This window comes from Rhododendron vialii, chromosome 2a, assembly GCF_030253575.1.
Source record: "Rhododendron vialii isolate Sample 1 chromosome 2a, ASM3025357v1".
NCBI lineage: Eukaryota > Viridiplantae > Streptophyta > Magnoliopsida > Ericales > Ericaceae > Rhododendron > Rhododendron vialii.
The window spans coordinates 37,676,086-37,692,008 of record NC_080558.1 but is presented as its reverse complement, the minus strand read 5'-3'; the positions used below and the strand labels follow the sequence as shown (position 1 = coordinate 37,692,008).

Here is a 15,923-nt window from a genome sequence, read left to right as displayed (position 1 = left end):
AAAACAATGGCCCACATGTCTCTGGAAATCCTCCATCAAAACCATTACATGGTTACTGTATACAATACAAGTACAACATCACACTGAAGGTGTAACAACACCACCACCACCACCACTGACATTTGTTTCAGATCGCTTTAATTGATTCCCTTCCGATGTCAACCTTCAATTCACACATCACAGGGAACTGACCCACAAAAGCAACAGCAGCAGCAGCAGCATAGCGAAGAAATAAACGATAGTGCAACATAATCACCAAATAATGGCTCTAAGAACTATCATACCTACTTATCAAAAAAAAAAAAAACCTATCATACCTTAAAGAGAATAATGTCAGGTGCACTTTCATATCGATGAGAAATACGAGCAGCATCATCCTTATTTGGATCACCTGTAAGCATCCATTCCTCAGCAATTGAAACAGGAGGAAATCGTTCCTGTCCATCTGTAGGATACAATGAAACACGATCCTCTTGAATTCCAGTCATTGCCTCCCAAGTAACCTTTTCAGATGGTGCTAAACCAGAGCTCTTTCTTTTCCTATAAGCCTCCCTTGGAGCAGTCTTATCACCATTATTGCGTGGAGTCCAAGAAAAAGCTCTGCGAGCCTCTTTTTGCAAGTTACTTAGACTGTTAGTAAAAGATGACTTTGTAGGCATGCCAGTTCTTGTCTTCGGCCTTCCTTTCGGAACTGAGACTGATACTCTAGGCTCTCTGGAAGGAGAGCTGATACTCACAGCAATAGCTTTGGCAGCATAAGTTAGAGTGACACTATTGTCTCTCAAGGAAGGAAATTCTTTAAGAATCTGGAAAGAAAAATTCTCATAACCAGATAAGACATACGTGTAAGAAAAAGTACGTTGCAATATCTAATATTTGGCTGCTGATACAGGAATTAAAGAAATTCCAGAAGAAGAAAGATACCAGCGAAGCAGATTGCAGCTGTTTTCTCATCAGCAGAACCTCCAAGATCAAATGGGGATGCTCATGCAAGGAAGAACATCTCTGCTGCCATGGCAACGGCAAGGCCGACAAAACACGAAGACCTAAGGCCCATGAGTTAAGCCGACCAACTTCAAGCGCTGACAAATTACCATCTCTTCTCTTCAAGAAAAAATGGACCTTCATGAACAACAAAAACATAAGGCCAAGTTAAGAACAGAAGGTTATAGAATTCGGAGCAATATTTCTTTCTGTATTTCTTTAAGATACAAGAGTGAATGAAAACTATCTTAAGCCATATTTTTACCATATTTCTTAGAGATAGAAAAAGAAAGCATGTAGACATGTCATATAAATCGAAAAAACCACTTACAAGAAGCTGCTTTGACCGCAGATTGGGCAATAGCTGCATTGCACCCATGGCGACTGGGAGGGCATCATCAGAGTCACGCAGGGAAGAAAGAAAACGTGAGGCTTCTGCCGGACCTCCACCATTTAGTGGGTCCGCAGTGAGAAGCTTAACGAGTTGACGACCTTGCAGTTCTCTCCGCAACTCTATCGATAATGCTGCACTTTCAGCCACTTCCAAAGCAGCAGAAACAGCTCCTTTTCCAGCTAGTCTAAGGGCAAGACCCTCGGGATCTTCCTTACATTCTGCTTCAACCTGACAATTACATGAGAGTGGAATGGAGAGTACTCTAAGATTGTAAAAGCATTACTCCTTAAACTCTTAAGTTCCAGAAGAAAAGTACTTTTGTTTTCTTTTATTTTTTTTCCAATGAAATCTTGAGAGAGAATTGAGTTGTCACCTCTTGCCAGCTGCTGTAATGATCATCTGCGCAAAGAATGTGTTTGTATCTCAAGAGAGCTTGTCTCATTTGAACAACCTGATAAACAATGAAGAAGCAGTTCAACATAACCGATGAGCCTAACAACGCAACCAGCTCAAGTAAAAGCACATATACTGTCCTATCAATCTTCAGCAACAACCATCAAGAAGAGAATTTACACCATCCGTACAATTCCTAAAATCATGCAATAAATTGCGAATTGCACCACCAGGTACCTCATTCTTAGCTGGGTAACTTTCAGGCAAGTGGCAGCTGCACATAGTTATGACATCAAGAGCAGCATCCAGTTCCCATCTATGCAAATATCTGAAACAGAACATACAATTTCAAGAAAGGCTACAAGTGCAACATCCAGTTCCCATCTATGCAAATATCTGAAACAGAACATACAATTTCAAGAAAGGCTACAAGTGCAAAAGATCTGTTATAATCAATCATGTAAGTATAATAGAGAAACAGTCTGTATTAGGTGTAAAAGTCACCAACAGATGAAATAATTATCCCCAACAAAATCCCTTTGAAAGAATTGTTTCAAGAGTGCAAGATGTTACCTTCTTTACCCTAGTGGAAATACAAGATACAGAAAGGATGACATCAAAAGAGCAAACAGTGCTATTCTACCCCCCAATAGATATTTCAAACAGAAGACTTCAGCTAGACAAAATTGTCATACGCTGTTTAAAAAAAAAAAACAAAGAGAATTATAAAACGGCGTTGAATTCTACATACTTGAGTGCGAGTCTTGCAGCCAGCTGTTTATCCTTCAATCGCAGACAATACTGCCAACTATTGCTCCACATGTTATGAACTGCATAACCTTGAGATTGCCCTGTGACTGAATTACTTTCCTCCCCACGTTCAATGAGCAGCTGCAGTAACCAGTCTGATGCTCCATTACGCAGACAGCGATCAGAAAGAGCAAGAGCATCCATCAGCTTTCCTTCATCGATTAATCTGATTGAGAAAACCTATTAGACGCTGATATTCAATGGCATAAAAAATCATAAGGAAAATCTTCTGCACTAGTATAGAACAAAAGGGAAAAAGGAAAAATACAAAAACCTATGGAGGACGTAAGGAGAGAGCAAAACAAACTCAGACGGCAAATGAGATCAGCAATATTAGAAGATTCAACTCAACCATTCACCAGGATGTTCTCCAATGCAAAAGCATGAAAGCATTGGTCTACAGTAAGAAGCTATATCTACTTTGCAAGCCAATCGCTCAAAACCTAGGCTGTCTCTTTTTACTCTTAACTTCTTACCTCCTCTTCTCGTCATCAACTTCATGAACTTACCATTTGTCTGAGTACAATTGGGCGTCAAGTTCCCAAGATCCCAGATAAAGGCAAGCTGCTACCTTTACTTATGCAAAAGTTGTCAAATAAGATTCCTTTTACTACTTTCCCTACCTACAGTCTGTCCTTCAATGCCCTTGAGAACCACGTTTTTTTTTTTTTTTTTTGATAAGTAATAAAGTTTTACTGAAAAGGCATCAAGGGGATGCCACACATGTGCGCAAATAAGTAATAAAGTTTTACTGAAAAGGCATCAAGGGGATGCCACACATGTATGCAAGAGAAGGACAAAATATAAAAGGACCTATAAACCCCTCTATTCCCCAAAAATATTTAATATATCAAAAAATTGGCTGAAAGTAGGGTTGCACTCCCTCGACTCCCAACCATACAAAGTAGAATCAAAAGACTTCTAATCTTAAACAATGGCCTCTCGTCCCCATCAAAATATCTACGATTCCTCTCTTCAAATTGACCATATCAAGCACAGCAGGATCATAATCCATAGCTTCAGTCTTCTTCTAGCCACTCTAGCCCCATACCATTCTTCGAATAAGCTCCACTATCGTCGTAGGGAAGACCCGCGACATGCCCTACAAAACAACTACATTCCAAAGCTCCTTGGCGACTGGACATCAATAAACAAATGTGTCACTTCATCTCTCAAGCACATACAACACCGATTCACCATAACCATCCGACGCCATAAACGATTATCTATAGTGAGAATATTATCCTTAGCTGAACAGCAAGAAAAAAAGAAACCTTGGTTGGCGCACAAGTACCCCAAATGGCTCTCCAAGGAAAGTAAGTACTTGCTTCTCCAGCCAAATCTTGGTAATAACCTTTCACCTGAAAAGACCCATTCCCTGTAGGGATCCACCTCAAAAAAAATCCTCCCCTCTACCCACATCCCTCACAGCATATAGCTTTCCAAAGAGATCCATCAACTCCTCCAACTCCCAATCTCGAACCCCGCCGCAAAGCGTTGGGTTCCACCGCACCGTATACCCTTCCAATTTGAGATAATCTGTCACTGCCGTACCCCCATCCGCCGCCAACTGAAATATAGAAGGTTAAGCATCTCACAACCTAATATCTTCACACCAAAAATGCTCCCAAAACTTCACCCTCCTTCCTACCCCCACCTTCACATTAATATGCCTTGAAAACTCACCCAACCTTCTCCTAATACCCTTCCAAAGACCCACCCCATGCGACACTTGCATTTCCAGCAAGGACCACTCACCCCAACCTTGCCCATGCCTAGCACACACCACTTTCCTCCACCATCTATTCCTTTCACAGGCAAACCTCCACAACCATTTCCCTAATAAACATTGATTGGAAATAGCAAGCGCCTCTCTCTCTCTTAAACCCCCAACATGAACTGAAGAGCAAACTATATCCCAATCTACAAGATGATAGTTAAACTCCTCCCCCAAACCACCCCAAAGGAAATCTCTTTGCAGCTTCTCTAACGTATTGGCCACCAAAATAGGAATAGTAACACCCGACATAAAGTATGTAGGCAAGCTCAACAAAGTGCTTTTAATAAGGGTCATCCTACCCCCTTTTGACAGGTACTGCCTCTTCTAACCCGCAAGCCTTTTCTAAAACCTCTCAACCACCGTTTCCCAAACCAGTTTAGACTTGGAATGTTGCACTAAAGTAAGACCCAAGTAAGAAGAAGGGAAAGAATTAACCTTGCACCCCAAGACCTCTGCCAAGGGCACATCAACCACGCCAACAGGAACAATTTCAGACTTGCCCACATCCACCTTGAGACCAGACACGGCCTCAAAACACATCAAAATACCTCTAAGATAACCCAACTAAGAACCATCCGCACCATCAAAAATGATGGTATCATCCGCATAAAAAGAATGAGACCACTACATCCGCACCATCCACACTACCTAACCTGAAACCCTCCAAATAAAACCCTTGCACGGCCTTCGTAATCATCCGGTTAAAACTTCCATAACCAAGATTAACAGCAGAGGAGACAAAGGATCACCCTGCCTCAATCCTCTAGTTGACTTAAAGAAACCAGCCGAGGAACCATTCACCAAAATTGATAATCTCACCATCAACCAAGAGTGACGTTAACCATCAACTACGAATGACGTTAACAAATCCAGATACAAATCATCCCTAGTCCCTAGACATTACATCTAGATGAGCTAATTTCATGGGAAACATCATCTTAACCAACAAGGAATTCTTTTACCACGCTGATAAATGCATAACTAGCTCACAGCATTGGTAAAAAACAAACTTTGAGCGATTATCACACTATCTTTTCAATGTTTCCTTACTTCGGTTTTGGTCTTTACCATAAACATTTCATCTTTCATATTTTTCATAAATATTGATTTTTTTTTTTGAAGGGATAAATGTTGATTTGAAAGAAGAAACCCTTGTCAGATAATAACTTAACATAATTTTGCACCTTTAGTAAGACTAAAATTACCAGAAATCACAATCGTTTCTTCCTCTCTCCATGTGGAAAATGCAAGTATTTTAACATGCATGAAGATATCCTAACAGAGGGTCTAGTTCACAAGGAAGCATGATCCCCAACCATAGAACAAGACCCTCCCAAGCTTTCCAAAGAACAAGAATCAACACAAAAGATGATAAGAAAGAACCGTTGGCATGACATAGGAAAGAAACCATATTACCTCTCAACTGCTCTTTCATAAGGGCCCTCATTCTCCCAATCAAAAGAAAGAAAAACCCTCGTATCAAGTTCAGGAACTTCGGATTTGGGGGACTCATGCCAATGGTCAGAAGCTGCATTCACTGGACTGTGGAGGTCTGGCAAAGTTGTTGATAAGTTAGTATTACCAGTAATATCATCAACTTCTGACTCATTATCGCTCTCCAGTTCGCGGTATCGCTTAATGGCAGTTTTTGGCTCAGCTTTAACTATGCCATCATCGGTGTGAAGTTCTGCTGATACAGCAACCTCCGAAACTCGATGAAGGTTGGTTTGCATTTGTATCCAGCGGTTCAAGGTCGGGAACCTGTTGACGACGGAAAGTGTAAATTAGACAACAGTCATGCCTTCAAGATGAAGTAATGCTGCTCTTCTCCACAGATGTATGCTCAAATTTTACCTCTCAGATTGATCAAGAGCAAATTCATAGAACCACCTGTCCTCATCAGGTGTTTGCAGTAACCCATCATTGAAGGAACTACAAATGGATGAATCACTGCCATGATATAGTATACCACTTCCAAAAACACATGCTAAGACAGCCCTCACAGGGGATAGTTTAACAAGATGCTTCACTATATCCAACTGGAGAGGATACAGAGAGATTCCAGGTATGGCTGAGGATCGACTGTAGGAATTTGGCTTAGCATCTTTAGAGGTAGGGGAGAAAAGTTTACTCTCAGGGAAACTTCTGGGAGATGTAGGAGTCACTGGAATGCAGGCCCAGGCATGTCCCGAACGTGGGGGATAGACCGGAGGCACACATGCTGAAATAACTTCATGGACAAAATCAGCAAACATAATTTCAGCTACCTTTCCAGCTGCATCCGTGCTTCCTCGTTCGAACACCAGGCGAGTCAAAAGCTGCAAGCCAGACGATATAAAATGAGAGTAGTCGTAACCATGACTATTGACACCACTTGACAATATTAAGGAAACCTGGGAGAAGGCATGTAACCTGTTTGGTATCCCTTTTCAGTTTCTGCTTTCACAAGACTCATTTCACTAACTGTTTTTGAAATCTGTCTTCGGCAAAGTTTCCATGATACAAATACTAATCCACTTTTAAGGAAACACCAAAAACATGTTTTAACTTTTCGTAAACTGTTTTCGCACAAAAATGGAGACCATATGTTTTAGACCTTGGTGATGACCATATTATAGCCACATCGGCTTCACCCAATGTGTGCGAACAAGCCCTTTGACAAGTATTATCACACTTATCACTGTCGCTAAGGAAGAAATTAGGACAACAGTAAACTAGAGGGAACAATACCAACAGAGAAAACAGGGGGGAAAAAGGTAAACTTCTAGAAAGAGGACTCTACAGAATTCTGATACTTAAGGTCAAACAATCAGCTTAATTTCCCATCCTGCTGCTCGGGAACTGTAATCATTCAAACACGCAGGGGAATATGGGAAACTCCAAAACGTGGCCCAAGAAAGAGAGCTAAGGAAACTCATTCATGCAATTTTTCTGCAAGATCCATGCTGATTGCAGCACTTTTGATGGGTGTATTATCCATTTGGACATCCTATCCAGCACAAATAACCCTAAGCAGTTACAGTTCAACGCATTTCCAACATACTTAGGTATCATATAATTGTTATGAGGAAATAGAGCATCCTTTGACAAAAGTTTCTCATATCTTAGCTGCAAGGACGCACCCTACAGAAATCTTCCAGCAACAAGGCACAGCAGATCTTGTATCAGTGTATCACATGTATTTATTGCACGAAACTTGGTATTCAATTCATAGACAAGAAACTTACATCTTTAGGCCACTCATACACGAGGGAGAAATAGTTAAAATCATGAGTTGTATCGGTCCCATCAACTATGTCCCCAATTGCAGCAATGTGGAGAATAAACTGTGAAAGATATGTTGTTGTCCTGGCACTCAATGGCCCGAACAATCTCCTTCCAGAATCTTTTACATCATAACCAGGAGGTTGACCAATCTTTTCACCAACAGCAGAATTAGGTGATGCCTGCTTTATAGCTCTTAATCCAAGACCAAGAACCGCATCCTTGTCATAATTTAGAGGTTTACTATCAGCATATGCACCTTCCCCTTTCGTAGAATCTCTTTCTGTCTCTTCATCAGCAACAGCTCTTGCAAGATTATGAAGCTTACCTGAAATTGGAAGTCACAAAAAGGAAATATTAATGCATCTTTTGCGACTAATCAAAGGAGCAACAATGATATGATATCAACAAGATTATGAGAAAACACCCAAGATAAATGCAAAAAAATATAACCAACCGGCAACCACATCCCCAAACCTTAAGCTATTAGGACCAGGACATAGTCACTAAGTCACAGCGAAGAATGGGGGAGGTTAGTTTCCAAGTTGAATGATATCTAATAGAAGAATGGGTGCATAAAAGTGGAATATCAGTTAGTGGAGAGAAGGGAAATTGAAGATAACAATGTCGTCTTGATGAGGAATTTGTAGGCGTCTGAGTCTGCCCATTTGCAGAAGTTTCTGTTATTGTGAATGGAGTCCAATGATTTAGGCAATTTCAACATGGATTTTACATAGGCACTAAAGAGAAGGCAAAAAGGAGGAGCAGATCATATAATCACATTAAAAATTGCCAAGTATTGAGAGTACCTTGGGCCTAAAACTAAATTTTAGAAATTGGAGTTGACTCCAGTGGGCTCCATCGCTTCTGTTGTAAGTTGTAGAGTGGGATGACTCGGATGACCTCAATCTAGTAAGTAATATTTAAGTTTGGAAAAGACATCAAATGTCGAAGTAGAGTGGAACTGCATTGTGGGTTCTAGGTTGCAAGTGAAAATAGTTATCTTAAGATGTAACTTTGACTGATCACGTACAAGTTGGAATATATGCAAAAAAATACACAAGTTGCTCCTCTTTTTAGCACCATTTTATAATAATTATTTATGCCTTATTCGGATTCAAATTTGAGTTTGGGTTTGGGTTTGGGGGTAATGAGTGGAGAGAGAAATTAGGGTAATAATTGGAGACAGGTGTAAGGAGTGGAGAGAGAGAGAAATGATTGGAGATAAGGGTAATAAGTGTTTTTTGAGTTGGAAATTTTTTTTCCAAGTTTGAATCCAAACAAAGCATTAGTTATAAAATTACAAAACTGAAATGGACATTTCCTAGTGTTGGTCCCATTGATTATGGGTTTTGAAAGCGGCTAGAATTCAGTTTTACTTCTTCCTAGCATCAAAAGTGATTGCTCCAAGACTCAAACCCATGTTCTCAGCTCTCACATGAGTCACAACTGTTCTTTACCATCGGACCAAGCAACATCTCAAGAAGAAGAGGGGGGGAGGGAGGAGAAAGAAATAGATAAACAGGGTACCACTTAGAAACTGCCGCTTCCCCTTGTGAGCATCTTCAATCATCTGGTGCAGCATAGAAAGAGCACGTTCCCTATGTCCTTGTCGGGGCAAATCTTTCGATGATGTAACTATGCTATCCCCAGATAAAATGGCCTGAAGAGCTGGAGGTTTGTCCTGAACCAAGATAGACGGAGGTTTATGCATCACCAACGAGCCATAAAAATTTACCAAATCATATGAGCTGCATTATTTACCCTACAAAAACCAAGAAGGTCAACTAGAAAGCCTCTATCTCACCTTCAACAAGCCACAGACCACCAGGAAAAAATATTGAGTTTTTCTGATACCAATAAGTTAACAATGTATGACATAACTAGAGAATTGATTATGCGAAATAGAGCAACAAAGTAGCACTTATATTCCACAACAGATGGTACCATCATGCCGCGTATAGAGGAGTGAATAAGAACAGTTATCCATCACGCAGCGTTTATCCATCTTCGATATGGCACTTGACAATTGGCATTCAATTACCATCCTCACGTTTCTCAAGCTGATAGGTGCGTGGATGATGACATTTACGCCCCCTAAATTACATGTGTTTAGCCCATTTATCTTATTATTCAGTTGGCTTAGCATGTTTCGCGTGTTTTCAGTTTTGACAATCATTTGACGTGAAACGGGCTTATGGGAGGAATTGAGATGGTTGAAGAAAAAAATGAGAAGCCTTAGATACTCAAAACCTTTCAAGGGAATTCAAATCAATCCAATTCTGAAGGAAAATTCAAGAGTTCGATTCAATCTTGAATTAGGAGACAAATCAATGCATTGTTTAGTATTTTGACCATATCTCTCTCATCCAATGTCTGATTAGGGTGATTCAAGTTGGGTTGGAAAGCTGATTTGAAGGGCTACAACGTTGTGTGAAATAGGATCTTCCCAACTTGAACGTTTACTAGGTCAAAACGGATTTGCAAGAAGAGTTTAAAATGCTGAAAAAGTGTAGCGTCTGGATGGAAGTTTGGTGCGTCCTGACCAGATTTGCAGCTGTTTTCGGGTTACTTCCCTGGGCCACGCGTTCAGACGGGATACCCAAGCGTCCGGACGCTCAACGTCTATTTTGATGCACAAGAAAGTCGATTTTAAGGGTTTTGGAAGAGCAAGCACATAAACAGAACCCTAAGTCGTTGTTAGGATTACTTCTCATTCTCCTAAGGGCTAGAGGGCTAAGGGAGCAAGAAACGAAGAGAGTTCCGGCATTCTTCACAAAAACCTTGACGGATCCCGCTCCTATGGCCGACTAAACTCCTCTATAGGGTCAAGATGAAGCTCATCCTTCGAGTAACTATATTGATGTTTGATTTTAGGCTTGTCTATTCGGATCTTGTTTGTTTTTCCAAATTTCAAACAGGTTCATACAAGGGTTCAAATTATTTTGTGATTACCGGTTGAGATGGATTATACTACGTAAAACGCGTTGCACTATTAGACGATCCGTCAACTGCCAATTTGAGACGGTTCATAGTAAAACAATTCGTTTTAGGCAGAGATAGTCCATGCCATTTGGTGATTCATAAATAATCATTAAAAGATATCATTGGGGCTTGCAATCCTACGGTATATGGGTTGATTCAAATATACGAGAGGAGGAATGATTTGAAACCTTAGAACCTTCTTCCCTCAAATTCTCTTCACTTTGATTGCTTTCATTTAGTATTAACAATTTTAGGAAATCAATCATCTATTCTTTTCCCGAATTAATTGAGGAACTAACTGAAATTTCTGTGACTAAGCCTTATACTCCCCGTGGAACGATACTTAGAGTACTTGCCACAATTCTTTTGAGGGGTAGTAATTCTTCATTTTTTAATTAAATTTCTGGTACGGTAAATCAGTGATCAGTAGCTTCCTCGGACTGCTCTATTAGCCAAAACAAGTCCTCACAGTTATGCATTTGATCGCTGTTGATGTAAGGATAGAACAAATAAATAAAAGTAGTACCTTTGAGACATATAACGGAGGAAACATTCAGTCCACAGGACGTCAAACTAGGATTTCCTGTTGTTTGACGCTTCAAGTGAAAGTAAAAGCAATTCGCAATGAAAGTCTCATCCTATTACCTGCTCCAGTAATTCAAGCGAACGCTTGAGGACACGCCTTGTCACAGAAATAATCCCAACTTCATGAATCTGATCCCAATAAGTTGAACCTATCTTTGGAGAACCTCCAGGATAGATTTCAGATAGCATAACCTGAGCCTGCAAACGAGAAATTCTACCGATTGTCTCATACCAAACCATTTTAAAGCTCTTAATTGCACTTCAGGATCATGAAATTGAAAGATATAGCATGAATTGGTTCCATGACATGTCAGATGCGAAGTTGGAGCAGGGAACACATAAGCCACGAAAAAATGACTCGAAAGGATGATTACCCAACACGTATCTGCGGATCCAATGCATTTTGAGAAAAGGGGCAAAAAAAGTATAAAAAGGAATTAAGTAACCCTGATTAAGCAAAAACACTAGAAATAGCGCCACACAACACTAGTTGTAGTTCTCCAAGGACCATAGGCTATTGAACACCTGTAGGGATAGGGATTTAAAGGTAGAACCGCAGAAGGAAAGCATAACTCCTACAAGGAGGGGGAAGAAAAAAGAGGGAGAGACGGAGGGGTCTGCCATCAGATTCATTCTCAATAAGCTACAAGGTTGCCAATCAAAAATAAAAATAAACTACAAGGCACTCTAGACTTTCTTGCTAAATCCTCAAGATTTCGTCACAATGTTCAAGAGCCCAAGGAAACTTATGCTATTTCATTCCATCAATAGCAAAGCAGTGGTATCTGAATGTTTTGAAAAAATCTAACCAGGTCAATAACAGAAAAGTAATACAATCTTCATATTATAGTTGGGTGACATTGCCTGATCCAGAAGCTTTTGGGACATAGTTGCAGACTTTGCCGAACATGTAGCAACATCAATACACAGAAGAATCTGACATCAAATACAAAGATGTCATCCAAGATGTCCAAAATTACAAACACATAAAAACATAAAACAAAAACAAGAATTCATCTCCATTTGAAGGAGGGAAGCAGATACATGTCTCCTATGCTACTTACTTACAGCAGCTAAAGGACCAAGCTGAGAGCGTAAAGAGGAAAAATCCAATTCTTGGACAGCGGAAGTACCATCAGCAGCACGGGACACTGCATCCTCCACCTGCAAAGGTAATAAAAAACAAGTTCGCCAGCAGGAGTCAAATAAGAAGCCAGTATCACGTAGCCTTTGTAGGTGACCCAATATCCAAACTGGAACAACAAAATACCAACATTAGTTCATGACAAAAGAACAACACAGCATTACTGTTCACTATGAACAAGAGATACTATTGACCAGTGACCACAATTTCAAACAAGGGGTCCTTCAAATTCCACCCCAATCAATGACCTTAAAGTACCACTGTAAGGACATGGGACCAGAGTCCAGACTCCCGAGAGTGCAGGCCAGACCTCTGGCATTGTTGTAGAGCACGATACCTGTGGGGCTCCCCACTTAGGGTGACGGAAGGGGTAGAAAACTTAACTGACACTCTACTACTTTCTTTCTTTTTTTCCATCCGTTAAACCTAATCTACTCTATCCTAGGGGACTTAGGGAGGGGGATTGGTGCTTGCGGGAATCGAACTTTGCCCATGTGCATGGGAGCATGAGGGAGGCACCAATTGCACTCCACTCCACTTGCACGCTCTGTGAAGCAAAGTCCCACATCGCTTGGGTACCAAAGTAATATAAAGAATATAAGCGTGAGAGCACCCTCACTTCAATAGCTAGCTTTTGGGGTGAGTTCTACCCCAAGACCGTGTAACTTGGTATCAGAGCCGGGTATGCCAAGGATGGGTAGGGTGCCTGTCCCTAGCCTGCATGCGGCAGGTGCTGCCAAGTGAGCACGCTGGGCATGAGGGAAGGTGTGAAGCGAAGTCCCACATCGCATGGGTACCAAAGTAATATGAAGAATATAAGCGTGAGGGCACCCTCACTACAATAGTTAGCTTTTGGGGTGAGTTCTACCCAAAATCGTGTAACACTGGTACTTTCAATCAGTCAAAAACTGCATACAATGAGGATAACAGGCCACATTCTACACTAACTCCAGCAAGTCTTAAGAAACGGCCTACTACATAAAGAAAACAACCATTATCAGGATATCAAAAGGCATTTATGTGTTCTCAAACTACTGAATCAGTAACCCACTGGAAAATGTCTCCTTAAGTTGGACACTGCTAGATGACTCGAATTCAGCTCTTTGCAAGGCGCAAAATGATGTTTTATCATGAAATGCAGCTTCCGATAACTACATGTGGCGGCATTTCCTTGCTCAAAACCACTCTAACAATATACCCCTCCTTGATATAAGTTATTGTTTATGCACATTAACTGAAGCCTTGTTAAGATCTGAATAAACCAACTATACATAATGCCTCTTGTGAACCAAGATGTAAAAAAACTGATCACCACAAATATCCATAACCTAGGCCAAAACTGTCCCCCTTAGAATTAAGCAGAGCCGGCACCACACAACGACTAAGGCTCTGGCATAGGGATCCTTCATCCAAAAGATCTCAAACTTGTTTCTGGAGCCCTACCCCTTCTCTTGGTGATAACTCATTGGCTGATTCCGTGGGAAGAGCTTAACCAGGCACCGAATCATTCTGTTGAATATATCGCATGGAAATAACTCAGGACACAATGCCTGAGGGCAAACCTCAACGTGCTGTCCCATAAGTTCCTTAACAGCTGCTGGAGCTTCAAAAAAAAACCCAAACTACTACAAATTAATGGGTCCCCTCATTTTTACGTTTTTTTTTACCACAAAAGCAAATCAATATACACCTTCCGCATAAACCTGAAATTAATATCACTGGAAATGCTAGGATGGGAAGGTCTAAAGTGAGATTGGATATTGTGGTGGAAAAAAAGGGTACGTACTGTAAAACTGTGGATTGCAAAGCTCAACAGCGAATGGAGGAAAATAACATTTGTAGCTGAACCATATTGATTGGGCCACAAGGCTTAGGGACACAAGGTTCTAGTATCTGTACTAAAAGGCTTTATGCACAACAAAGTTTTCTGCATGAGAGCACTTAAACTAAAAAGCCAAAATAATGAGGCAATAGTCAGTATATATCCTCAACACTATGAATTGAATCTTTGACTCCAAACTTATTTTTATCATACTTATATGTGCTTCATTTGTCAAAAAAAGAAGTGTGCCTCAACTGTATGAAACATCTCTTGCTCTGGAAATAGAACAAAGATAACTTGAAGGACACAAACATGTCGCACACATGTCAAGAAGTCTCCAATAAGTGTCAGACACAAACATAGAACCATCTAAGAAGTCTCTATCCTTCTCAGGCAATAACTAGCTTGACTTGAGTAAGCTTATGAGTAGAAAATGTAGAAAATGATATTTTTCCTTACAAGATAAACAAAAGACAGCAAATTGGGAACATACAGATGCTTTTCTGAAGGCACCATCTACCCATTCAGCTAGTTCGAGTGTTGCCTTATCTTCTGGAGGCAACTGAAATCGATGAACAGCCTCTTCTCCAATGTCATACTTTGCCCTTTGCATGCAACTGCACAGTTAAATATGTCAAATTAAGTGACATGTGTCCGCAATTATAGGCAGTGAGGAATAAAAGGAGGGGAAAAGATGACAAACAGAGCAACCATATGCATTGATATTGACCAATTTACCAGCACATACAGTTATAACGGGAATGAAACTTGCAAACTTAAATAACATAAGACTTATAATCCCAATAAAACCAACAAACATATTTGATTAAGGAGTAGTGTGCGCCATAGCCAGATTGCGCCATAGCCAGATTGCTACATTTTATAGTCTTTCTTTCGTAATAAAATAAGATCTCCAATTTTGGCAAAGCCCCAAAAATTCACCCACTTTGATCCTAAGGCCGAGCAAATTAAAAAATTCGCTCTTTGTTCAAAGTCTATCCACAACACCTACATATCTAAATGCCAGCAAAATAAAACATTTTCATATCATTATCCTCATCAATAAATGAAGAATCATACACATTTTCTGCCCAAATCTCCAGAGGAAGAGAAATTTCCTATCTAAAGGTCTAGCAAACTGGAAACTATTCGAAAGGCTCCAATAGTGTAGCCCATCTTAAATAGTTAAATCTAAATGGACAGTGGCAAGAAAAATTGAAAGAGTAAACATGCAAGGTACAAATCAACTTCAACTAAAAGATCTAAGATAAACATAACTGTTTTCTTTGATATAAAGAGGCCTCAAATTTTCGCTTAAGGCCCCCAGAAGTATTATTGGGCAGGCCGCGGTATGTATTACTATACTTACATCTTCTGATAACATGTAACATGTTTTCCCTTGGACATCGCTCTGAATGAAGCACACGCAGTTGAACCAAAATTATACTACACTTACTATACTTACATCTTCCCTTTTGCGCTTTTAAAAAGACTGAATTTTATCCAGTTGAACCAAAATTAGACTAAATGGTTAAACCATCTCCTCCAAAGGCCAAATTGAACTCCAACCCCTCCCCAAGCCACCTCCATCATCAAAAAGTCAATAAGCCATTGTTGTGCTCCACAGATTTTGGAAAAGCAGTTGTAGATATACTACCACAGAAATAAATGTTTTAACTTTCCTTTCTCAACCACTACTTTACGATTATGTAGAATATCATTTCATTTGTCATTTTGAAAAGCTTTGAAGTGAGGGGGAATA

General features: G+C 40.2%; 1 protein-coding gene across 5 annotated transcripts in view; it reads right to left on the bottom strand.

The window, feature by feature from the left end:
• Window positions 1-15,923, bottom strand: part of LOC131316773 (uncharacterized) — a 48,716-nt gene that overhangs the window by 19,228 nt on the left and 13,565 nt on the right. For all 5 annotated transcript variants that reach the window (XM_058346212.1, XM_058346213.1, XM_058346214.1 and 2 more), the window contains 14 exons: window positions 14,655-14,778; window positions 12,264-12,359; window positions 12,060-12,131; window positions 11,256-11,393; window positions 9,156-9,309; window positions 7,589-7,953; window positions 6,216-6,679; window positions 5,778-6,122; window positions 2,523-2,747; window positions 2,009-2,099; window positions 1,752-1,829; window positions 1,316-1,606; window positions 925-1,122; window positions 318-806 (listed from right to left, as the gene is read on the bottom strand). In XM_058346212.1, coding sequence (XP_058202195.1) covers window positions 318-806; window positions 925-1,122; window positions 1,316-1,606; window positions 1,752-1,829; window positions 2,009-2,099; window positions 2,523-2,747; window positions 5,778-6,122; window positions 6,216-6,679; window positions 7,589-7,953; window positions 9,156-9,309; window positions 11,256-11,393; window positions 12,060-12,131; window positions 12,264-12,359; window positions 14,655-14,778 — 3,130 coding nt within the window. The remainder of the gene's footprint in view (window positions 1-317; window positions 807-924; window positions 1,123-1,315; window positions 1,607-1,751; window positions 1,830-2,008; window positions 2,100-2,522; window positions 2,748-5,777; window positions 6,123-6,215; window positions 6,680-7,588; window positions 7,954-9,155; window positions 9,310-11,255; window positions 11,394-12,059; window positions 12,132-12,263; window positions 12,360-14,654; window positions 14,779-15,923) is intronic.